This window comes from Trichomycterus rosablanca, chromosome 7, assembly GCF_030014385.1.
Source record: "Trichomycterus rosablanca isolate fTriRos1 chromosome 7, fTriRos1.hap1, whole genome shotgun sequence".
NCBI classification, from domain to species: Eukaryota; Metazoa; Chordata; class Actinopteri; order Siluriformes; family Trichomycteridae; genus Trichomycterus; species Trichomycterus rosablanca.
The window spans coordinates 31,659,568-31,685,661 of NC_085994.1; the positions used below are offsets into that span (position 1 = coordinate 31,659,568).

The 26,094-nt window shown below is 39.0% G+C and overlaps 1 protein-coding gene across 1 annotated transcript in view; it reads left to right on the forward strand.

The window, feature by feature from the left end:
- The first annotated feature begins 1,043 nt into the window (after positions 1–1,043).
- bcap31 (B cell receptor associated protein 31) overlaps positions 1,044–26,094 on the forward strand; it is a 38,264-nt gene continuing 13,213 nt past the window's right edge. Inside the window, exons 1-6 of the mRNA XM_062999229.1 lie at positions 1,044–1,141; positions 9,935–10,044; positions 10,836–10,936; positions 11,109–11,253; positions 18,751–18,886; positions 25,513–25,642. Coding sequence (XP_062855299.1) covers positions 9,953–10,044; positions 10,836–10,936; positions 11,109–11,253; positions 18,751–18,886; positions 25,513–25,642 — 604 coding nt within the window. The 5' untranslated portion in view covers positions 1,044–1,141; positions 9,935–9,952. The remainder of the gene's footprint in view (positions 1,142–9,934; positions 10,045–10,835; positions 10,937–11,108; positions 11,254–18,750; positions 18,887–25,512; positions 25,643–26,094) is intronic.

Consider the following 26,094-nt stretch of genomic DNA (forward strand, 5'->3'; position numbering starts at 1 on the left):
TAAAGTATTTTTTCTTTCGTGAAATTACACCTACAAAATACAACACTATTAAATAAAGAAGGAAATAATAGATATGAGAGTTATTGTTGTTTCTGGTAGATACATTTTATTAAAAAAAAAGAAGGAAATGTATTACGGTGTAAGGTACGGCACACACTGAAATGTGATGTGTTTTTTATGTACAGTACAGTATTACTGTGTATTTTTGTTTATTATTGTTTATTACAGGATCGTCTATTCTATAATTTAAGATTTAAGGGAAAATATACTTGTATTTATAACAAAAAAGACAATTTAAGACATTAGAAAGGTTAGATAAGGGGGTGGTTTGGGAGGTCTGGCACGAATTAATTCTATTTACATTATTTCTTAAGAACAGTCTTTTGGAACCAATTAAATTCGTAAATTAAGGGTCTACTGTATACTGAAGATTAGGGGTAATATTTTTCAGTTAGTTAGTACTTTTCAGATAGGTTTACTGTGGTTTCAAATGATTATTAAACCAAAAGCAATGAAATGGATACAAAAATGATGTTTCTGGTAAAATCTTTTAATTGATAGTTTTTTAATTTGTAAATATATTTACCACCCCAAAGCTGTTAACTTACCTTACAAAAACCTGCAGCAGATGTACTGGTCGCTTTGAAACTGTATGTAAAGAAGTGAACGAGTAAGTATCTAAGTAATTGAGTAAATAGTAAGTAAGTAACTACCAGAATAAAGTGGTAAATAAAACCTGATAATAATCAAAGGATTAATACTAAACAAATACAATATTTACGCGAGACTTTAATTTTGTTAGCTGTTTTATGGAAACTGTAAGGCTAAACAAACGTATTACAATTTTATTGTATTTAAAAGCAATATTTAATACAAAAAAAATATTAGAATAAACCACATGAAATGCGAATGATTATGCACTAAATGTTATTCCGACTGCTTCGTGGTATGCATGTCATGATGCACCAAAAAATGCACGTCTACAAATTCGTGTCACCGGAAGTTGCGTCGTGCAGCACTGTCGCTTGCTGATTTGGCCACGCATGTCGGAAGTGAGTTTCAGTAACAGCAGAAGTTTTGGCAGAATAATTTCACCTCCGTCTGTGACTCAGTTATTCGCTTTTCTTCCTCAAAGCTGTCTGTAAGTATAAATAAGAGATTTATTGCGTGTTTAATGTTGAACTCTGGTGCTAAATAGTTGGTTGTTAGGGGTTAAGAGTTAAAGAAAGTAGGCGTGGTGCTGTAAACAGCTAGCTTAGAGGCTAACTAGCAGACGACTGTTGATGTCTGATTAACTATGAAGCACGAGGCTGATGTGACTGGATATATTTTATATATGATTTTATTTTTTGCGTTTATATTAAACATGTGGCACAAACTTCAGTGTTACAAACTAACTAGGTTTAGCTAATAATCAGCTCATGTTGCTCAATCTGTCAACCATATTTCAAAGATTATGAAACAGCTTGGTCATTTGCACTTTGTATTTGCTGATTTTTTTTGAAAGAACATTCCTAGCTTACACGTGGCATGAAATGATTTTTATATGTACATATATACTGACAAGATCAACGCAATTCCTCAAGATCCATTAATAATATATATAATATTATATTTAATGGCTGATGCAAAGCTATCCACACCTTTCAGCTATAAGCACTTTGTGTACACGTTAGACCTTCATTTAGTCAGTAGGGTTTGTTAGAGAGATCATAAATTGTCACCCTACATCCATAGGCTCATTCAAAAAATGTTATAAAAACAAAGCTGCCAACAGAAAGGTGAATGATATGAATCCTAAAAAAATGAAATTATATTCCACAGCTCACAGTTTCCACTGTCATCATATTTGTGGCAAGTTTTTATTTCAGTTTGGTTCGGTTCAACCGGAGAAACATTGGGCCCAAGCCAGTAGTACCCTGGACAGGGTGCCAATCCATCGCAGGGCTTTGCTCCCCTCTTCAGCCAATCATGTCTGTAGACTCCTGGCTGGCTGATAGCACCACTGAGATTCAGATCTCAGCAGTAGTGGGCTGGTGTAAAGGTCTTGTTTAAATTGTAAGTTACTCCACAGTTCTATATGGTATCCAGGACTACACGTGCTATTATATATGCTATTTACACCGATCAGCCATAACATTAAAACCACCTCCTTTCTACACTCACTGTTCATTTGATCAGCTCCACCTACGATATAGAAGCACTTTGTTACAATTACTGACTGTAGGCCTTCTATTTCTTTACATACATTTTTAACCTGCTTTCACTCTGTTTCTCGATGGTCAGGATCCCCAGAGGACCACCACAGAGAGTGGTGGATGATTCTTAGCACTGCAGTGACACTGACATGGTGGTGGTGTGTTAGTGTGTTGTGCTGGTATGAGTGGATCAGACACTTACTGTCCACTCTATTAGACACTCCTACCTAGTTGGTCCACCTTGTAGATGTAAAGTCAGAGACAATCGCTCATCTATTGCTGCTGTTTGAGCTGGTCATCTTCTAGACCTTCATCATTGGTCACCGGATGCTGCCCACGGGGCGCTGTTGGCTGGATATATTTTTGGTTGGTGGATTATTCTCAGTCCAGCAGTGACGGTGAGGTGTTTAAAAACTCCATCAGCATTGCTATGATCCACTCACACCAGCACAACACACACTAACACACCACCACCATGTCATTGTCACTGCAGTGCTGAGAATGATCCACCACCCAAATAATACCTGCTCTGTGGTGGTCCTGTGGGGGTCCTGACCATTGAAGAACAAGGTAAAAGCAGGCTAAAAAAAAGCATGCGAAGAAACTGATGGACTACAGTTAGTAACTGTAGAACTACAAAGTGCTTCTATATGATAAGTGGAGCTGATAAAATGGACAGTGTGTGTAGAAACAAGGAGGTGGTCATAATGTTATGCCTGGCTGGTGTATGTGCTACTGTCCGTTGTAAGTTCCACAAGTGGTCTGGTAAAAATGTTAGGTGTTACAGCCTCATCTTTAGTTGAGTCCTTCTGAGTACCCTTATGCAATCGGAAATAGACAACAGCACATTAGGTACAGTACTGATAGTTCTGGATTTAGATGTGTACTATACTGTACTGTGGGTTTACATACAAAGGAAAATTGGCATAAATGTAGGATTATGGATACAAAAAAAAACATGCAGTGGAAATGGGGCATAACGGACCGCTGCACTATTAGAGTGACTGGTAAGTGTAAAAGTTAAGACGCCTGGTGGTTTTTGGTTATTGTCTCAAAGCAACTTTACAGAATCCAGGACCAACAGACCAAAGACCCCTGTTGAGCAAGCCGAGGGCAACAGTGGCAAGAAAAACTCCCTTAAAATTGCAGGAAGAAACCTTGAGAGGAACCAGACTCAGCAGAGACCCATCCTTCTTGGGTGGCCTGGAGGATACTTTAAATAAATAGGATTTACACAAATCATACAAACACAAAATTAAATTGAACTGAAAGTTATAACTAGCAAAAAAATAATCGGAGTTTTCATTATTTAGTCCAGTCTGTGATAAAGTCCATTGTAGGTTCTGGACATTTTTGGTGCAAACACTCCAGGTTCCCATCTCATCTAGCAGGAAAATCGCCAAGTCCGTTGTCCATTGCCAAAGTCATGTTTGTGCAGATGCCCAACTGTGCATTAGAATGCCTGGTATTCTAACCTTGGATATCTGCGGTAGTGGGCTAGTGTACTTTACCTCTGCGCCACTCAAGCGCATATCTGATCATATTATAATATTATAATACTTCTTTTTTGGGATAGTTTGCTCATTATTTTTTGTCTATTAATTATTGATGTGCTTATTCCTAATTGAATTAATGCAACTGTCCTCCATGGAGGATTGGTCCTTTAAATCAGGGCTCTAGAGTGCGACCATGCGACCTAATTTCTCAATGGTGCGACTAAAAAAAATCTCAGGTCGCACCGGTGCGACCAGGCGTCCGATGGAAATAACAAAACAACAGACACACATTAGGCCAATAACATGGTCTAAACCAATCAGAGATAGTGAAGGGCGGGACAATATTCTAGCGGCGATATGTAAACAACATTCAGCTCAGCCAATCAGAATGCAGCACCAGGTTTATACACGTGCGTTTGGACTCGCCGGATGTCCCCAGAATGGAAGTTCGGGTTCTGGAGCTCGGCGGTGTAAAGTGTTGTAACGCTCACTTAAGTCCTGACTAAACAGTTAAAGTGACTCGACCCTGTCGTGTGCCTTTATTCCCACACCTCCACCACCGCACAGCAAAAGACCCGCAGCATCCCCACCGGACAGCGGCTAGGTGAGCCGACCCTCTACAGTAGCAAGGGGCTAATGCTAGCGGTAAAGTGCCGCGATAGTGAAAGTAAAAACACGACAAAATTTTCGTTAAGTAAAATATAAAAATAACTAAAAGACCAAAATATATTACAATACATGTAGTCAAAATACGCAGTGAGTGCACCGCAAGTGATTTTGGGAATCTGTGTAAAAGATTCAGTAAAGCCGATAATATAATGCACTGCATTTAAGATTACACTCTAACACACACACACAAACATATACATATAATTTTAAATATACACACACATATAAATAGATATACACACATACATACACATTTACTCTATTATTTTTATAATTTTTATAAGTGTGCTATAATTAGTCTGTAATACTATAATTAACTGTAAAGAAGACAGTGGCCGGCAATAGTATATTTGTGACTGGTTCTAATACATTTCGAATTGAAAGGCTGAAAAAGCCCAATGCATCTATAAAACACATTACATGCCTCGATAAATGCACTGCCCAAGTGTCCCCCTCTCCCCACTGCCCTTCATTGTCAGGCAGCAGAAAACAGATCATCAGACGAGGCCATGTTGACCAGATTGTTAGTTATTTCCAAGTCAATATTGCCTGTATGGACAGTGATTAAAAAAAAAAAAAAAAAGTGAACCTGTAAAACTGCGGTGTTAAATGCGATGCGGTCGAAAATTTGGGTGCACCTAACTTTTGTGCTGGTGCACCTAAGAAAAAAAGTTAGGCGCACCAGTGCAACCAGTGCAAAATGTTAGTCTAGAGCCCTGCTTTAAATGAAATTTTCTTGTAATATTTAGGGATATTTAGGCATTTTCTGTGTCTCTGACACTATATGACAGCTACGGGCCTGCTGGAACATTTACTTAGCAGAAAAGTGGTTGCGCGCCGTTTCATTGTACAGCATTGCTTGCACGAACATGATCATCATTTTATCATTATCTTATCTTTATTTTGAACATTTTATCAGTGTCTTTACTGCAAGCTATCTAAACCAACATGTTGATAAGACATCTAGAGAAGAGGCAATTTGGGATTAGTATTTAGAACGGCCCTGGCTAACAGTTGTTTTACTTATGTTGGTTTATGGTCACAATAATTAAATGCGTGTTTGATTTTTAAAAAAGCAGCATTTGATTGAAAGAAAAAAACTAACTAACCTTGCTAACTAATCAATCTACTTATGTTTTGTAATTGTGTGGCAGCCTGTGGCACAAAAAACATTGTCCAGGTAGTTACAATAATTAATTTATAGTCACTATTAGGGCTGTCGCGGTGACAGAATTTCCCCTTGCGGTATTCAGCCTGTCTCAATATCGCGGTATGCGGTTATATCGCAATTTTTTTGTTGTTTTTGAAAATTACTTAATTGATCTGGATTTTAGAGCTATATAAACAAGCTTTATTGTTAGGCTATGATTCGGTATATTATTGCTTTATAATGACAAAGATGAGACGGCTTTAAGACCAATGAAATGCGTGTTTATTGTTAAATACAGAACAGAGCAGGGATGCGTGTCTTTTCTCTATTAAAAAAAGGTTTAAATTTAGCTTCTAGCCTAGGCTAGATATACACTGTGAAACAAAAAAAAAGTGTTTAGGCTAAATATTTTAAATGCACATCTAATCAAAATATGGCAAAAAAATAGAATAAAGAATAAAGTCTGTAAGAGTTTAAACCTGCGTTATCATGCGCGCTAGAAGAACCAACATGTTCACCTGATGTGTTTTAGAGAGGATCTAAGTGGGGTAGAGATGTTCCCCTCGGCACTAAAACTCTCTCTGATGGTGCTCGTTGCATTAATACACTGTAGATGTACTGAACCTGCATGCGACTTTAGAGATCAGAGAAAGTCTAGCCTGGTTATCGTGCCACTATTAACCATCTATTTAGTAGGTATAATTAACATAACAATATATACTACGTTTCAAGTTATTATTCGTTTCAATAAATTTTTATTCAACGAAAAAATGCATTTAAATCATTCCAGCAAGCCAGCAAGAGAGAATCTGCAGGCTGCAATGCCATATTAACCGTCATTAAGTGTTTTAGTACACCAAGGCTGTTTAAATATAGTATTTATTTAAATATAGTATAAGTATTTATTGAGTGTGAACTCAATTTAATCATTAATAAACTTGCCTATAATTCCTGTTGCGATTGTTTACATTTTAAAACACAAAGCCTGACACTCAACAGCAACGCATGCGAACAGGTTGCGGGAAAATGTCGCTCCTAGCTCATTTTCATTATGAATTTATTTAACATTTATTACGCACGAATGTAAGCGTATAAAACAAGATGGACCTGCAACAATAAAAAAAAAGGAGAAGAAAGAAAGAAAAAACGTGAATATCGCGGTGTTGCGGTTGTCCAGCATGCCCTGCGGTTGGCTGGTCTATACCGCGATATTTCAAAATTGCGGTTAGCGCGACAGCCCTAGTCACTATCACAAATGTTTGCTAATTTAATTAGTTAACTGATTAAACAAATCAGATAAAGGAAAACTATCCCAGAGCTTGGCCTGAATCACCAAAAACAGGCCCAGATGAGTAATCATTCTCTTTAATCTAAACATCGGTTTATCTGTCACTGTGACAGATAAAGAAGCATGAATAATCAATTCATCATGTTTCCACTGCTACAGAGTCCAGAGTTCAGTCATATTTAGACTGAAATCTAACATTAAAACATATGTGGCATGTACAAAAGTTCTGGCATCAATTCATTACAGTTTTTTTGGGGTGTTTATGTTGATTGATTTTTCTTTCCTCCTTGCTTATTTGTTTATTTAGCATGGACTTAGTTCAACCTCAGTGTGATCTGATTATATAAAGACTTTCTAAATGAGACTTTTGACTACTGTCTATCGCAGGGATGCCCAAACTACGACCAGAGGGCCATTTGTGGCCCTTTACCATTACGGCTCGCGAGGTCTTCTAGAAAAAATCAATCAGGTTGGCCCACTACTAAGCAGGCTTTAAAAAAGTGCTTGAACTGTTTGAACTCTGGGTGTCGCTATCACATAAAACAAATCTACAATGCTCCCCATCTTCTTTCCCTTAGTTCAAAACATTAACGTTACAGCCACATTAACGTTCCAGAGTTTTTAGATAAACATGGTGGCTCCAAAGAAATGAAAACTAGACAGTGAATGTAGGAGATTTTAGGTGATTTGACTTAAGTATAATAAGACAATCTCCATTTGTATCGCGATAAACTTTTAGCAATTATGATAATAAGCTTTGGGCATCTTTTCGTTTCTATTTTTCGCCTTGCTAGTGCCGAAAGGCTACAGAAAGCAGCCTAATCACACAGTACATAGGGTTGGCGTAAAGCCGGCACAATCTCCATAAGACAATCTCCATTTGTATCGTGATAAACTTTTAGCAATTATGATAATAAGCTTTGGGCATCTTTTCATTTCTATTTTTTCGCCTCACTAGTGCCGAGAAGCTACAGAAAGAAGCCTAATCACACAATACACAGTGAGGTTGGTGTAAAACCTCTACAATAGCCAGTCAGGTAAGGAATAGTGCTGCCTTTAACAGTAAGTAGCAAGTTAGTAAGATGGCCAGTGGAGAGATACCCAAAAGCAAAAAGAAGGCTTTTGATGACATCGTTCAAAAGAAAGGCTGATGTAAGTGGTACGGATTTCTTAAGTCTGACCAAGCGCAATAAGGCCAAAGTGTAGAATATGTCGCTGTCCAGCACTGACAAGTCAGGAAACACTACCAATTTATTTCATCATTTGAAATAAAATCACCCAGTCGAGTACACTGATAGTATAATTAAACAGTGTTCAAGTGTTGTTAACCAGACATTACGCAGTGGAGTTGCTTTTAAGCAACAGTCAATTGTGGCGTCTTTTTTTTTCTGCCGTTAACCCGTACAGAAAAAAATCGAAAAGGCGCCATGACATAACAGCAGCTGTCATGTATTTCATGGCTAAAGAAATTATGCCTAGTAGTATGGTGGAGAAAGAAGGCTTCAAAAACCTTCACAAGGTATCAGCTACCTGGTGAAAAATATTTCTAACAGTAGAGATGTTTTTTTTATTTTTTATATATATTTATTTATTTTTTTAAAGACCTAGTGCTGGGCGGTATGACGGTACATTCCGGTATACAGTCTTTGATTCCTCGTACGGTATGGATTTCTCATATACCGCCATACCGAAACAGTTTATTTTAACAGCTGTAGGCTTCAGTAGGTAGCAGATCATATAATATTGTTCTCCACTAAAAGCACTATGGAGCACTGTGCAGATTAAGTAGTTAGCCAGGTAGCATTAGCATGACAGTGTTAACAGATGAGAGAGGTATTCTCAATATGGTGATAATAAATAAACAAAAACAGATGGAGGATGAAGAAAGGAAGACCAAACATGCACCGGAAGAACTTGGCAAAGAATTGAGGCGTGTCGGCAGTTTAGAACTGACTAAAACACTATATACTGTACGGGTTGTCGAGCCCAGAGCAATAATTATAACACTGGATTCCAGGTATGTCTTACAGGGTAAAAATTCTACTGGTAAGAGAAATCAACTAAATCTTAGTTTACACAATACTGTCAAACATAAATCATTAGTTTTTCAAATAAAAAGGAAGTGTAATTGTTAGTACTACTATTATATTTGTATTTGTTTTATTACGAAAGAGTCTGATCCCCATGTTTGCATTTTTTTCTAATTCCATTTGGCCCCCAACAAGAAAAGTTTGGACACCCCTGTTCTGCAGAACTGTGATGTCTCTTCTCACAGACAGATGGCGACATTGTTGCACCAGCAATGTTTGCCACTGCCAGAAATTTTGAGCCTGAATGAGCAGAAGTGTTTTGTCGTAATTGCTTATCACAGAGACTGTGATAGAGTGGTAGCTCAGAGGTTAAGGTACTGGACTTGTTATCAGAAGGTCACTGGTTTAAGCCCTACCACCTCCATGTTGCCACTGTTGGGCCCCTGAACAAGACCCTTAACTCTCAATTGCTTGCACTGGAAATAGCTACAAGTCTCTTTCAATGAAGACATCTGTTAAATGAAAAAAATATTGTAATAATCCGGTTATTAAATAACCAGAAAAAAGTGTGCCTACAAGCTCTGCTATATGTTAATATTCATTTTCTTTCTTTTTTTTTTTTTCTGCCAATCCCCCTTTATTTCCCACTTTGATGAAGAAGAGCTGGATCACCACACACCTTCTCTGACACATGTCCACTCTGCGTCCACTTCTTATCATCTGCCAGTGTAGGGTTTTCACACTGGCAAGTCATACTGCGTGCTACTGTGTTAGTCCGATATGCCACTTGAGCACCCTAATATTCAGGGCAGTTGTAGCTTAGTGGTTAAAGTACTTGACTAGTAAGCAGAAGGTCGCCGGTTCAAACCCCACCACTGCCAGGTTGCAGCTGTTGGGCCCTTGAGCAAGGCCCTTAACCCTCAATTGCTTAGACTGTATACTGTAAGTCGCTTTGATAAAAGCATCTGCTAAATGCTTAAAATGTAAATGTAATATTAATTTTTTAAATCTTTTGTTCTATTATGCTTTGTGTTAACCAGGTTTTCAGCTTTAGCCAATGTTGAGTATGTCTGAAACTGACTGATACTGATTTGTTCTTGCAGGCTCTGTAGCTGTGCACGATGGGTCTGCAGTGGACAGCTGTAGCATCGTTCCTCTACACTGAGGTGTTTCTTGTGCTTCTGCTGTGTATTCCCTTCATCTCCCCCACACGGTGAGCTATAGCCATCATACTGGACTTATTGCTTCAGATAGAGGCATTTGGTGAAATAAGGGCAAAAGTCAAGCCTGGTAATCAGAAAATACTGAAGAATTAAAACTAACTGAGAGAACAATTATCAAATTGCTTATACTAGACAGTCGTCACATTATTATGACTACTTTCTTCTTTCAACGGCGACAGCGTGTAGCTCATGAGATGTCATGTTTCTTGAGCTGCTTTTGGTGGGTATATAAGGTGTGCGATAGGCTGTCTGTACACGTATCCCTTCTTGCTGTCATGGGTAAAATTGTCTTCCCTGGGGCGGATGGGATCTTCCAGCAGGACAATGCGACATCATGTGTCACATGGCTAGAAATGTCCGACATTGGTTGGAAGAGCATGACCAAGACTTCCAAGTACTACCCTGGTCCCTTAATTTCCCAGACTTGAACTCAATTGAGTATCGTGGGACCACCTTGATCATCGAGTTTGCTCTGTGGATTCTCTCCCACACACCCTCCAGCAGCTGTGGGATGCACTGCAGTCAGCATGACTCCAGATACCTGTGACATCCTATCAGGACCTTATTGAGTCACTGCTGTCTGTGCTGCACACGGCGGTTACTCTGGATATTAACTGGTGGTCATAATGATGTGACCCGACTGTGTAAAATTCCAATTGAGGTTTAAGCTGCTATAATACTGTAAATTGTTACAACTTCATCGTTCTGACCTTCTGATATATTGGTCTGTTTGTATTATATGCTATTTTAAAGAAAATATTGTATTTACTATTCCTTCTAGATGGCACAGACTCTTCAAATCTCGTCTTGTAGTTACTGTTACAGCATACGCAAACACAACCTTCATTTTTATTATCGCCGTCCTGATCTTTCTTCTGATTGGTAAGTATGACTATTTATTTACCGTTTTACTTCTCCAAACCTTCACAGATCTGCTAGATTGATTTTATATTCTTTAAAATATTGCTGGACAATCCTGTTGCCTCTTGCTGCACTTGTACTGAACCCTTAGCGCACTGTTAAACTGGGGATGTCTGTTTGCTGGTGTCAACAGATGCATTCAGAGAAGTAAGGAAGTACAGTGCAGCAGAGAAGTTCGATCTATCCAAGAACCCTGCAGCCGTCGAGCACGTCTACATGAAGCTGTTCAGAGCTCAGAGGAACGAGTACATTGCAGGCTTCGCTCTGCTTCTCTGCTTGTAAGTCTTGTACTTGTTTTTTTTTATCATGGTCAGGGTCTCGGTGGGCCCGGTTTCACTGGGTTGCAATGCTGTAACACACTCCAGACAGGCTGCCAATCCATCATGGGGCCTCAACCACTCTCTGTATACAGACATTTGAATCCTAGATCCCATTGGCACTAGGCACAATTTACTGCTGTGCCACTGCTAGGCCTAATGTACACTTAATACATTTCATTTCTGTATCAAAAGGTATTAAACTGACAAGATAAATCTATTCATTGTTCCCATTTTGATACAATATTGGGTGGCACGGTGGCTCAGTGGTTAGCACAGTTGCCTCACAGCAAGAAGGTTCTGGGCAGGTGGAGTGGTCCGGGTCCTTTCTGTAGGTTTCCTCCGGTAGCTCCGGTTTCCTCCCACAGTCCAAAGACGTGCAAGTGAGGTGAACTGGAGATACAAAATTGTCCATGACTGTGTTTGATATTAAAACCTTAAGCTGATGAATCTTGTATAACCAGTAACTACCTGCTCTGTCTTGAAGTGTGTAAACCATGACGTTAAAATCCTAATAAAATAAATGATACAATATTAAGTATCAAACATCATCACATTAGTCAAGGGAATTTTCATAGATGTCCCAAAGACTCAAGCCAGTATGAGTACCAATTCTGGGCTTGTTTGTTGATGTGTGAGATCTTTTTAAAATAGTAAATAAAAGGCATATTAATTGCATATTCCTATCAATGCTTATGTTAGTTGTGTCGTGTCGTTTCTGTGCCTTTATTTAACTCTGAGTTACACAGGTGAACCTGATTTAAATTACGTATGTGGTTTGTAACTACGGTTACATTCACAGCATATGTATTTTTATCACAGCATCCTGGTATCCACTGTTGTGAAATAGAAAGAAGCGAGACGTAACCAGTCACGCTATTTGAGGCCTAGCTAGAGAGGGGGATTGCTATCGCACATTCTGTTCCTGCATCTCCTTTACTTCTGGAGGCCTCTACCCTAACACTTGTGTGACACATGCGTTATCCAACTGCTTCTTTTTTTTTACTGGCTTAAGATGGGTTCACACAGAGATCAGCATTACGTACATTTACATTTCCGGCATTCAGCAGACACTTTTTTCCAACGCGACTTACTTATTGTCTAAGCAATTGAACGTAAAGGGTCTTGCTTAAGGACCCAACAGTGGCAACCTGGCAGTCATGGGGCTTAAACCAGCGACCTTTCGATTTGTAGTCCAGTACCTTTACGACTGTGGCAAGGAAAAACTCCCTTAAAATTAGAGAAAGAAACCTTGAGAGGAATCAGACTCAGCTGTGACCCGCCCTCCCTGGGTGACCTGAAAAATAATTAGAATAATTTGAATTCACACAAAATAATTTAATAAAAAAAAGAGTTCTTTGAGTTCTTCATTATTCAGTCCAGTCTGTGATAAAGTTCTGGACATTTTTAGAGAAGACACAGCCGGTTCCCGTTACATCTAGCTGGAGCTGCATTATTGCAGGCTTCAACTTCATGTAGGTAAACAGGTTTCCATCAGATCCATCTCAGGCTAAACAACAGTAAATGTTAAAATTTGATATGAAATGATTAAAACAAATGTCGGTTTTACTCTTTGTGAACTAGGGTTTAGAGACTTTATAATAGAATTCAATCTAGTCCCAAAAATCATTAATTAGGTTTTATTTTTTAAATAGCATGTTATCCAGTGTGCATAGGGCAGCAGTAGCTTAGTGGTTCAGGTACTTGACTAGTGATTTGAAGTTTGCTGGTTCAAACCCCACCACAATCACCAAGTTGCCACTGTTGGACTCCTGAGTAAGGCCATTGACTCTCAATTATTTGTATTGTGTTCGGTCACAATTGTATGTTGCTTTGGATAAAAGCATCTGCTAAATGCTGTAAATGTCAATATACAGTTTTTTTTTGTTAGGATCTTTCAGCCATAATGGTTTTCCCTCTGTCATGCAAGAGTAGCTCAGAACTCTTCACCACCAGATGTCACTAAAGGTTAAAACATCTCATTTAACACTAAACCCAGTACGGAGTTGTGGATGAAGTTTACAGATTTACAAATTCAGTGCTCCAGCTCATCCAGTATACAAAAAAGTTTATTTTCTTTTACTCTTAAAGTTCCTGTTTAGCATTTCTTATGTAGAAATATAGAATTGGCATAAAAAAATGTAAATAATATTGTGTTTGTCTTATTGTTGTTTGTTCAGGTAGGAATTTTAAATGAATTTAGAACATGGCATTCGCTCTTACTTAACACCACAGAGACTTGCTGCTTGGCAGTTAAAATATATGGACACCAAGCATAAGCTGGCTAATGGCTGAAGTTAACGAATGGTTTAGCTAGGGCACAGTCATTAAGTATTTACACGACTGTGTAAAGCAATGAAAGCATCATTAAGTATTTACACAAGTTTGTAAAGCAGTCTAAGCAATCTCAGGAATATCTACTTTGTCCACAGATGTTTTGATAAATGACTAAATGGAAAATGTCAGTAGGACTTTTATTGTACTGTAACTGATATGTCGCATCAACCACAAACTGAGCTTGTAAGGGTTCTGTGCTCTTTCACAGGGAAGCTTCTGTACTACCTTAAGGTCATACTGTTGTACTGAATCCATGACTTTGTGACCACTGGCTTTGTGCCAGCCACTTCAGTGCTACTTTCCATGTGCGCTGGTTTCATTCACTCTACCTGTTTATTAATCCAAACATTCAAGCTGTTCCGGATGGACCAAACTTGGTCAAAGATTGACCATTTTAGTGTGTGATTAAGTGCATGACTTTTCACTACGTGCAGCATTCGAGGAATCTCTAATAATCAGTCCATGGAACTGTTTGTGTCTTTGCCTAGCAATTCCTTTAATATATTTAAGCGACTCATGTATTCATTTAACAGCAGGGTCAGAAAGAACGATGTGTGAACGGAGAGTTCCATATATTTTCCATTCACAAAGCTCATCCATGGTCACACAGTCACAAAGCACCTGATTGGCTGCTTCATGCTTGTGTATAACTCGACACAACTGCCTCGGCTTGTGGGTCCAGCCTGCGTGCTTTCTCCTTACAGGGTCGAGTCTGTATTTCTCTGAATGACCGAGTATTAATAGCTGGCATGTTACTTACTGGTGCTACTACTTTCCCTGGCTGCCAGATTTAGGTGCTGGATTTTGGACAGCTGCTTTAACCAAACATGTGATTAAACAACTGCTGATGAGTATTATATTTAGCCTGTGTAGTTGGCATGCCCTGAAGACCTATATCCTGGTATTTTGGAGAGGGAAGCTCAGTGTTCCTGGGACTGTTTGTTTTTATGTGTTGTTATCTTATGATAAGCGTGTGTGTGTTCGATAAGATAAGACAACATGAGTAATCGAGTAATCATAAAATACAGCTTTTAAATGATCATCCCATTATTAAAGATAAAAATGTATTCAAAACAAGTATCACCCATGTAAACTAATAATTGATAACTAATAACTGAGTTGTTCATGCTTTCTTGGTAACGTTTTGGTAGGTCGGCCACTTCTGTGAAGGTTCAGTACTGTTAAGTTTTGTCCATTTGTGGATAATAGTTCTCACTGTGGTTTGCTGGAGTCCCAGAGCCTTGGTTTTGTTAGCCTTTCCAGTCTGCTAGATTTGTAGACTTTGTTTTGCATCTGTATTTGAATCTCTTTAGAATGTGGCATTGCAGTGCTTTTTAAGACCTATCAGTCTGCTTCACATTGCCAGACAGGGTTAATTTAAGTGATGTTTAGATTTAGCAGGTCTGGCCATAATCAAGTCTGGCTATTGAAGTTAAATCCAGTTGTCATTTAAATTTGGTTAAGTGGTTGATTTAGTAGCTAATGGGAAAATTACTCTCTTCACATAAGGCCAGGTAGGCCTTTAATAAAAGAAATCCTTTTTTATAAAAAGCATTGATTTGACTTGAGGTATATCTTCGTCTAATATGGTCATTTGATGGTCAAACATATGTTTGGCAAAAGTATTCACTCACCCATCCAAATCATTGAATTCAGGTGTTCCAATCACTTCCATGGCCACAGGTGTATAAAACCAAGCACCTAGTCATGCAGACTGCTTCTACAAACATTAGTGAAAGAATGGGTCACTCTCAGGAGCTCAGTGAATTCCAGCGTGGTACCGTGATAGGATGCCACCTGTGCAACAAGTTCAGTCGTGAAATTTCGTCACTACTAAATATTGTCAACTGTCAAGTTGAAGCGATTGGGAATGACAGCAACTCGGCCACGTAGTGGTAGGCCATGTAAAATGACAGAGCGGGGTCAGCAGATGCTGAGGAGCATAGTGCGCAGAGGTCTCCACCTTTCTGCAAAATTAATTGCTACAGACCTCCATACGTCATGTGGCCTTCAGATTAGCTCAAGGACCGTGTGTAGAGAGCTTCATGGAATGGGTTTCAATGGCCGAGCAGCTGCATCCAAGCCTTACATCACCAAGCGCAATGCAAAGCGTCGGATGCAGTGGTGTAAAGCACGCCGCCACTGGACTCTAGAGCAGTGGAGACGTGTTCTCTGAAGTGACGAATCACACTTCTCCGTCTGGCAATCCGATGGACGAGTCTGGGTTTGGCGGTTGCCAGGAGAACGGTACTTGTCTGACTGCATTGTGCCGAGTGTAAAGTTTGGTGGAGGGGGGATTATGGTGTGGGCTTGTTTTTCAGGAGTTGGGCTCGGCCCCTTAGTTCCAGTGAAAGGAACTCTTAATGCTTCAGCATACCAAGAGATTTTTGGACAATTTCATGCTCCCAACTTTGTGGGAACAGTTTGGGGATGGCCCCTTCCTGTTCCAACATGACTGGGCACCAGTGCACAAAGCAAGGTCCATAAAGACATGGATGAGCGAGTTTGGTGTGGAAGAACTTGACTGGCCTAAACAGAGTCCTGACCTCAACCCGATAGAACACCTTTGGAATGAATTAGAGCGGAGACTGTGAGCCAGGCCTTCTCATCCAACATCAGTGTCTGACCTCACGAATTCGCTTCTGGAAGAATGGTCAAAAATTCCCATAAACACACTCCTAAACCTTGTGGAAAGCCTTCCCAGAAGAGTTGAAGCTGTTATAGCTGCAAAGGGTGGGCCGACATCATATTAAACCCTATGTCACTTAAGTTTATATGCGTGTGAAAGCAGATGAGCGAATATTTTTGGCAATATAGTGTATGTTTTACAGTACTGTAGATAACACAGTTGTTACTTATTGTAACAAGTAATGAACTGGATGTAGAACTTTTGCTTAAGTAAACCTCATTTTATTTTTTTCCTTTGCATGCGTGGACTTTTACTCGGAACATAGAGGCGAAAATAAACCCCACTGTGAAACTGTTGGGCCCCTGAGCAACTTATAATTAATTATAATGAATTGCGTCTGCTAAATGCTTTAAATGTAATGGTTGTCATCCTGAAAGAGTCAGCTCCCATCAGGACATGCTCAGTCTTGTTAAGTTTGTCCTGGGTTGCATTAACTCCTTCTCTAAGGAGGCAGGTCAACCCAATCCAAGCTACACCAGCAAAACCCCCCTTACGGGAAACTACAGAAATTGAATACCTGGCAACTTTAGTTAGTGGTGGGTAAATAGCATTTCGGTGCAACAGTATCTCAATAACAATAGCATGGGACAAGACGGGGTCTCTCTGAAAACCTAGTGCCTAGGTAGGCCGTAGGAAGCTGCATAAGTAGAGTGAATTTTAATACGACATCTCATAACTTATAAGGCAGGTTATTTAGACGCACTACTTACACAGCGATTGTGGCAGTTACGTCAACGCAGTTTTTGCTTACTAGCATCAGGCCATTTAAACCAGGTGGCACAACCCATCAGCATGCCAGCTATCATCTCCCTCCATGTACAAAAATCTTCATAATGTTTTATAACCTGTTTACAAATGAGGTAATAGAAGAGTGTGTGGAAACAAAGTGTCTGTGTGCTTTAATAAGTTAACCCATTACTTTGTAGCTATAACAGACTTCTTGTTCTGAAGTGTCCACATACTTTTGGCTGAATGGTAAGTCTTTGTGCAACCTTTTGTGTTGGAGAGCCTGTTAAAGTTTAATGTATATACAGCACAGTTTACCCAATGAAACACTCAGTTTCTTCAGTCAATATGCAGTTAGTGTGTGTAGTGATAATGATAACAAAATCTGTCTCCTAAAGCAGTTTTTAAAACCAGTTCAAACTACCTGAGCTTAATAATACACGTGTAGTGAATGCAGGTCATGTTCCAGCGACTTCATTGGCCTAGTTAATGTTGGCACGTACGCTAGGTGTGGCTTCTCTCCTGTCGAATGAGGTCAGCATGACGGTCAGGTGCTGCAGTGTGATATAAACCAAATGCAAACAACTTTGAACTCTGCACGTAGCATGTTCACTCACGTACGTTGTCATGCCAAAGGTCTTTTTTAGCAAAACAAAGCCCATTAACAATGTGTAAGTGAATTTAGGAATTTTTTTTCCCCTCTATAATCAAAAGGGTGACATGAATCTGATCAGGTCTTAAATGTTAATGAATTTCAGGTCCACATGATTTAGTTGATAATTGTTTTTTATTTCCATTTACTTTTATGTCATTTAGCAGATGCTTTTATCTGAAGCAACTATATACACTTCAAGCATTTAGGGTTTAAAGGCCACAACAGTGGCAATCTGGCAGAAATAGGGCTTGAAACTTAAAACAGCAAACTTCTGATTATTAGTCCAGTACTTTAACTCATCTCAATGCCCCATGTGAATTCCCCTAATTCTAGTGCCAGTGTCTTGGCCAGTCTTGGGGATCGCATTTAATAGTTTACATTTTCAGCGTTTAGCAGACGCTTTTATCCAAAGTGACTTACAATCTGAGCAATTGAGGGTTAAAGGCCTTGCTCAAGGGCCCAACAGTGGCAACCTGGCAGTGGTGGGGCTTGAACCAATGACCTTTCTATTACTAGTCCAGTACCTTAACCGCTAGGCTTACCCCAATTCAACCTGTCCTTCCTTAGACATGGTCAGTTTTGTCTGTTGGACTCCCAGTCAGGTTGGTAGCACCGCTGAGGTCTGAACTATAGTACGCTTCTTTCAAAAAGCATTCTAATAGCATTTTATTAATCCACTTGAGGTGTGGCGTAATGGCCAAAAAGGAGGTTAATGCGTTGCGGGGAAATCCAGACCTACCAGTGAGTCTAACCAGTATAAAGTGTTGGTAAAGCATGAAAATGAAATAAATGAAATGGCAAAATCATTATTACATGAACTGATTATCAGTTTAAAATATTAGGCATCATAGACCATTAAAAGTATGAAGTTACTACTGTATATTAATACTATATGTAATGTATGTGTATAGAAACCCCCTAGACCTTCATGGCCCTCTCCCCTCACAGTAAAGTTGAATAACCCAATAGAATACTAAAGTGTGCTGTTTATAAAAACACGTATACATTAGAGCATTTATTACAATGCTTATTATATTATTTTAAATCCTAGGCTGCTGCGACGCCTGACCAGCCTCCTCTCCCAGCAGGCTTCGCTCTTGGCATCCAACGAGGCATTCCAGAAACAAGCCGAGAGTGCAAGTGATGCTGCCCGCAAGTACTTAGAAGAGAATGAGAAGCTGCATGAGGTAAGAATAACAGGGTTGAGGCGAACGTTTTTTATCTGGTCAAATTCCATCTGCTTGACAAATTTGCAGCAGTAAAAAAGGCACCAGTTAATAAACCAGCATAAGGAAATATGTTTAACAACTGATGTTTACAGATAAGATCTGATAAGTAATAGACAGTAATAACAGGCAGTATTGTAAAGAAAAATCTAAAACACCCACAGTTATAGATAAACCCAGACAAACATAGCTTGACATGGTTTATTTAATTATTTATATCTCCTGAGGGTTCATTTATCATCTTTTGTAATTAAACACTATACTTTAATACATGTTTATGAATTAAGTACCATCTTAAAAGACTGCCGGTCAAAAAAGAGCACTACCTCTTTAAAAGTCTCTTTTTTCCTCATACTTCTGATCATCTTTGTGTAGTTAATAATACAGACTCTAGAGGGGGGGTGTTGCACACTTGGTTTGTGCCAGGATAAATATAAATAACTGCAGTGTTTTTAATACTTTATTTTTTAAATAAAATATTCCTTTTTGTTTCAAATGTGATATGTCATAGATCTATTTTATAAAACATTTTTGCTTATATAAACGAAACACAAGCCACCTTGCCTGGGACGCCGATTTTAATGTGGGTTTGCATATTCTACCCACACCTTTTACTAGCAGGTGTCAGTATCAGATATCACACACGTATGCATCCTCCACAGATAAACATTGGTGTTTGGAGTCCCACTAAAAAGCATTGTGATGCTTCCTCCTATATCTTTCATGGTTAACTGTAATCACTGTTATATTTCGGTGAAAACCCGTTGAAGCGTGGCACCCGGGCGGTTTTTCACGCTAACCCACTGACTGAGCATCTACACAGACACGATTGGCTACGTCATATGGCCGAAACCCAACGATGGTTTGGGTGTTTCTGCCTTGTGCTCAGTTTTACCTGATGAAACCTGACCCACCATCATCTACCGTGACCAGGATAAAACGGTTGATGAAAATGAAAATAAACAAAATACTCTGCAGGTGCCACGACAGTTTAGGAGTTGATGAGAAAAAATCATTGTTTTATTTGTGAACAAAAATTGATAAATTAATTGGTAAGAAAATACTCAAATATGTCTCTTTGCACACTAAAATGAAAGAAACTGATTTAATTGGTGTGGTTTCAGTATCTGAATCTATTTGTACAGCAATGTTACTAGAAGACAGTTTATTTCCGATCATGTGTGAATAGATGCCACGTGATTAATTGCCTTGTAAAGTTGTAAAAGTACCTAGTATTCATGCCAGTTTTGTGTGTGAAAAGAGCTGCATGCTCACAGAATGGCCTGGTAGAATGTCAAAGCGTTGTCAAAATTCTTTCTTTCTTTTAACACAAGCCTAAGATTACCACGTGTAATATCAAGCATCAACTACTAGGTAGTTAATAACAGGAAGTGCCTTTCCAAAATACATAAGCATTAATATGGAATTTGCTAACAGGTGTTTGTTTTGTTTATTAATTTTGACAATATAGTGTGTTAGATTTATATTGTACTACCGTTTTAAGACTATTACACAAAACTATAAACCAACAGACACTTGATAAGGAATGAGGAAGATAACTTAATTCAAATACAGACTTGTTTAGTGATCTTTAGTCACTGTTTTATGTAAAAGATTTGTGTAGGCATCTGGAACTTGGCAAGGAGTCAAATTTATGATTCATTTGCACAAGTTGTGCATGTGACATATTGTAGTAGTAGGTTACTGGAAATTAGTCACATCCTAGTAGCATGCTGTAACCTGCCCCATTCATCAGCTCGGTGTACGTGCTGTTTTTAACGTAATACAGAATACTGCAGAGAGACATGAGCATGATTCATTTCCAGTAAGATTGGTTGTCATCTCCATGTGACACCTGTAACAAAATGTAAATGAATGAAACAGCAGCATTGTTGGACCAACAGTTAACCATTAACCAATGAGACGTCTTGGTCTGTGTTGTGATCTCAGGTTTGTTTTGAGTGGCTACTGGAAGTTGAATAGAATAGAATGTCTTTATTTGTCATATATACATATACAGGTGTTCAGCACAACAAAATTCTTTTTCGCATATCGCAGCTTGTTTGGAGGCTAGGGTCAGAGAGCAGGGTCAGCAATTGTACGGCGCCCCTAAAGCCGAGAGGGTTAAGGGCCCTGCTAAAGGGCCCAACAGTGGCAGCATGGCAGAGCTGGGATTCGATCTCTGAACTTTTTGATTGACAGCCCAAATCTCTACCCACTAGGCTACCACTGTCTGAATGTTAGCAATATAGCTGCCACAAAACTGTAAGATATTCTTTTTGTAAGTGAATAGTTTGGTGAACTGACCACAGCGTCGTCATTTCAACAGTGTTAACCTAGTGGGTCAAGCTCTGAGTTATCAAATAGAACGTTGATGTGAAACCTGGCTCTTTTATGCAGCCACTATTTGGCTGAAAAGTTTATAGGATATTTGATATATTCATCTGTTTGAAACATTCACCAATAGGCAGGTGAATTTGTAACAGGTGTGCGTATTATGTTTGAGTATATAAGGAGAATACAACAAAGAATGTGTCTTTGCGAGCAAAAGGTGGTCGGGCCTTACCACTTTGTTCCTAATTATTCTGAAAGAATTAACAATTGATTTAAAAATAAACATTACTCAACACAAGACCATTGACCATACACCGATCAGCCATAACATTAAAACCACCTCCTTGTTTCTACACTCGCTGTCCATTTTATCAGCTCCACTTACCATATAGAAGCACTTTGTAGCTCTACAATTACTGACTGTAGTCCATCTATATCTCTACATACATTTTTTTAGCCTGCTTTCACCCTGTTCTTTAATGGTCAGGACCCCCACAGGACCACTACAGAGCAGGTATTATTTAGGTGGTGGATCATTCTCAGCACTGCAGTGACACTGACACCTTGGTGGTTTTTTAGTGTGTGTTGTGCTGGTATGAGTGGATCAGACACAGCAGCGCTGCTGCAGTTTTTCAATACCGTGTCCACTCACTGTCCACTCTATTAGTCACGCCTACCTAGTTGGTTCATCTTGTAGATGTAAAGTCAGAGACGATCGCTCATCCATTGCTGCTGTTTGAGTTGGTCATCTTCTAGACCTTCATCAGTGGTCACAGGACGCTGCCCACGGCGCGCTGTTGGCTGGATATTTTTGGTTGGTGGACTATTCTCAGTCCAGCAGTGACAGGGATGTGTTTAAAATCTCCATCAGCGCTGCTGTGTCTTATCCACTCATAACAGCACAACACACACTAACACACCATGACCATGTTAGTGTCACCGCAGTGCTGAGAATGACCCACCACCCAAATAGTACCTGCTCTGTGGTGGTCCTGTGGTGGGGTCCTTATCATTGAGGAACAGCATGAAAGGCGGCTAACAAAGCATGCAGAGAAACAGATAGACTACAGTCAGTAATTGTAGAATTACAAAGTGCTTCTATATGGTAAGTGGAGCTGATAAAATAGACAGTAAGTGTAGAAACAAGGAGGTGGTTTTAATGTTATGGCTGATCGGTGTACATAGTACTGTGAACAGATTGAGGGAATCTGGAGAAATGTCAGTCAGCTTAAGACAAGGCTTGAAACCACCGTTTAGTATGAGTGACCTTCAAGCCATCAGATGGCTCTGCATGAGGAACAGTCATGTTACTGTAATAAATATAGCCATGTGGGCTTGGAAGTACTTCAAAAAATTGTCATCATTTAACATAGTCCACAGTCCAAGAAATGCAACATAATTCTCTATTATGCATGGAGAAAGCTGTACATCAGTTCTATGCAGAAATGCTGCCAAGTTCTCTAGGCCTGAGCTCATCTCACGTAGACGGTGGAAAAGTGTGCTGTGGTCAGATGAGTCCACACTTAAGCTTGTTTTTGGAAAACATGGAATCAGACAATGGCCACCATAATGAATTATCTTCAGTATCCTCAATTCCCAAACTATTAAAAATGTGATGTGACACACTGGTTTATTTATTGATGGTTACATTTATGGGAGAAAACCGGAGCTCCTGGAGGAAACCCACACAGACACAGGGAAAAACATGCAAACTCCACACAGGAAGGACCCGGGCCGCTCCACCTGGTAATCAAACCCAGGATCTTCTTGCTGTCAGGTGACAGTGCTAGCCACCATGCCACCCTGTAACACAGGAGTAAATATGCCTCTGTTGCAGGCATCCACTTCTAAATTTGTTATATTTAACAGACAAAATACAATTAAGTCTGTCACTTAAAACACTGGAAATATTTTCTTTATACTTTTGTCAGATAAATGAAGATCAAAGAGTTTAATGCATTTTACAAAATGAATCAACTTTTGGGGTTGTACTGATGTGCATGTAAATATGCTATTCAGAATGGCACCTAGTTTTTAATATCAGATATTTCTGTAATGTCAATATCTTAAAACCCCCTGGACTAAATTCTCTTTTCTTTACTTGCAAAGTTAATGAGTTTAAGTTCTGAGGTTCTGCCCTGTTGTGAAGAAATAATTTAGAACATTTCAAAAGTCTAGATTTTAAAGAGTTTTATCTATTTGGTAGAGTTTAACAAATAGACAGTAAGTCTTAGAAACCTTAATAATAGCTATATTTCCTATTATTGGGCAACTAATATACATCTAACTTTAGACTTCATTCAGTTGCAGTTAAATCTACTCAGCTTTGAAACTAAAAAGTTTCCATTCTCCTGCATCTTCCCTGGATTTGAGCTTTTATCTTTTCAAAACATCAAAACCCTCTTGATACAGCAGAGTGGGCTACATCACTTTCTAGCCCACTTATTTTCTTTGAAGGAACAACCCAGAATTGTTCTGTTTGATGTGATTTAGGGAGAGCTTTCTTCTCATCTAGAGGATTTGGGCTTTCAGACTGCATTTCATGCCATTCCAGATATGTGAGGTTTATCTAGTGTATCTCTATATTACATATAGTAATATAGTACAACAAAGTAAGTTGTGCTTATTGCTGTTTGCCTCATTTCTGTTCTATCTTTATACAGTACATTGCTAAAAGTATGTGGACGCCCAAACATCAGGTTGATATATGCTTTTTAACTATTTTATTGTGAAACAGTAACCAGTTATGTTGTTTTACACCAAACTGAGCAGACCATAATTTTTTTTTACTCTGTTTTGTTAATAGGGGTATTGTGCTACATTCTCTAGAATAAAATTGTGTAATGTAGAATTTAGAGAAAGTTACTGTTTAAGACAGCAGAGAAGAGTAGAGTATAAACCATATCATCCAACTCCTTTTCATATGACTAGTATATAAACCAAAAACCACCTTGTTCTATCATACTGCTGGTGCCCACATCGTGGACCCACAAGCAGGTTTAAAATTAGTCAAATTATTTTTCTATATCAGTGTATCTGAAGTACTTTCAATAGTACTGTAAATACCCAACATACCATTTTTAGCATTTTTTTTTTTGCCCACTATTGCTTGAATCGCAGTGATACTGTGGGCTGATCACACAGACATGATTGGCTATGTCTGAGGGTGCGGGTGCTCGAACAGCCTAGCCATTGGGAGGTGCACTTGTCAGAGCATTCTCAGTGCCGGTCCCAAGCCCAGATAAAAATAAGGAGGGTTGCATCAAGAAGGGCAACCAGCGTAAAACTGTGCCAAAGTCAGGTAACCATTGTGCCAACTCCTAACAAAATGGGAGCAGTGAAAAAAAAAAAAAAAAACTTGCATAAAATTATATATTTTTATATAACATTGTCACTTTATGAAAGTTATAATTCTTATTGAAGCGATTAGTGTTAATATAAATGTTAATTAAAGCTAGATTTGATCATGACTTACTGTGTATCAGACAAACCAGATGATTATGTCAGTAAACTCTAAAATCATCTATTTTAAATGCTATTTTTACCCTTAAATCTACATATTTACTCATCATAAAGTAAAATTTTCAACTCCATTGGAGTCCACCTGTTGTGAATTTATTGGGACATAGGAAGGAAAAACACACATCATGGTGTGTACAAAATGTCAAGGGGTCTGAATACTTGTTGATACATCAATAGAATAAAGGAAACTGATTCTGGTATATGATACAGATATTGTGTTTGTTATTTTTGTGCAGTATGTCTTAGGGCAGTGCTCCCCAACCTTTTTTGCACCACGGACCGGTTACATATAAGATACAATTTTACGGACCGGCGGGGACAGGAGGATTCAAAATAGAATGAACTATACTGCTGGGGGTGATATGAGATGATAAACACCCGTGTGTTGGAAATGGAAGCAGTGTTTTCATTGCTGATGTAGTGATCTCCAATTATTTATTCTTTCTGTGAACTAACTAAACTTCTGCTAGCCTAGTTCTTTTCATCAGCCGCTTTATCATGGTCAAGGGACACTGCAGATTCTGAATGCAAGGCAGGAACATTCTGGACAGGCCAGTTCATAACCTGTCTTGCCACAACTAGGTGTGAAGTTAACATGATTATGAAATTGCTTCTCTTTTTTCTGTCAAATTAGAAGCCCTTTAGCTTGGCAATTTTAGGTGAAAAACATTGACCGGACCATGAAAGGAGTGAATCTACTGACCCCTGACATGCTTTATATGTGTATGCAGAAGCTAAAGGAGGCAGGACAGGAGGTTCCCGAGGCTGGTAGCAAGGTGAAGGGCGGTGTAGAGGAGGAGTACAAGGCCCTGAAGCAGGAGGTCAAGCAGCTAAAGGATGAGCTGGATGCTACCAAGAAAGGTATGATTTCTTCTCCTCAAACAGATTTACACCCCTCCCATGTCAGGAGGAAAAAATAATGAGCGCTCTCACACATACATTAATGAAGAGAGCTGTGATGACAGATATATTTATAGGGACGGTGGTGTACACTCAGCCAAGGCAGGCAGTATACACCACGGTACCACAAGGTATTTTTTGGAGATTGGAGTTGGAGATTGACCTTCAGGAATAAGTAACAGCTTAGTAATAATATAGCTCTGTATTTAAAAAAGAATATATTTATATAAGGCTATACACTGATCAGCCATAACATTAAAACCACCTCCTTGTTTCTACACTCACTGTCCAATTTATCAGCTCCACTTACCATATAGAAGCAGTTCTACAATTACTGACTGTAGTCCATCTGTTTCTCTACATACTGTTTTGGCCTGCTTTCACCCTGTTCTTCAATGGTCAGGACCACCACA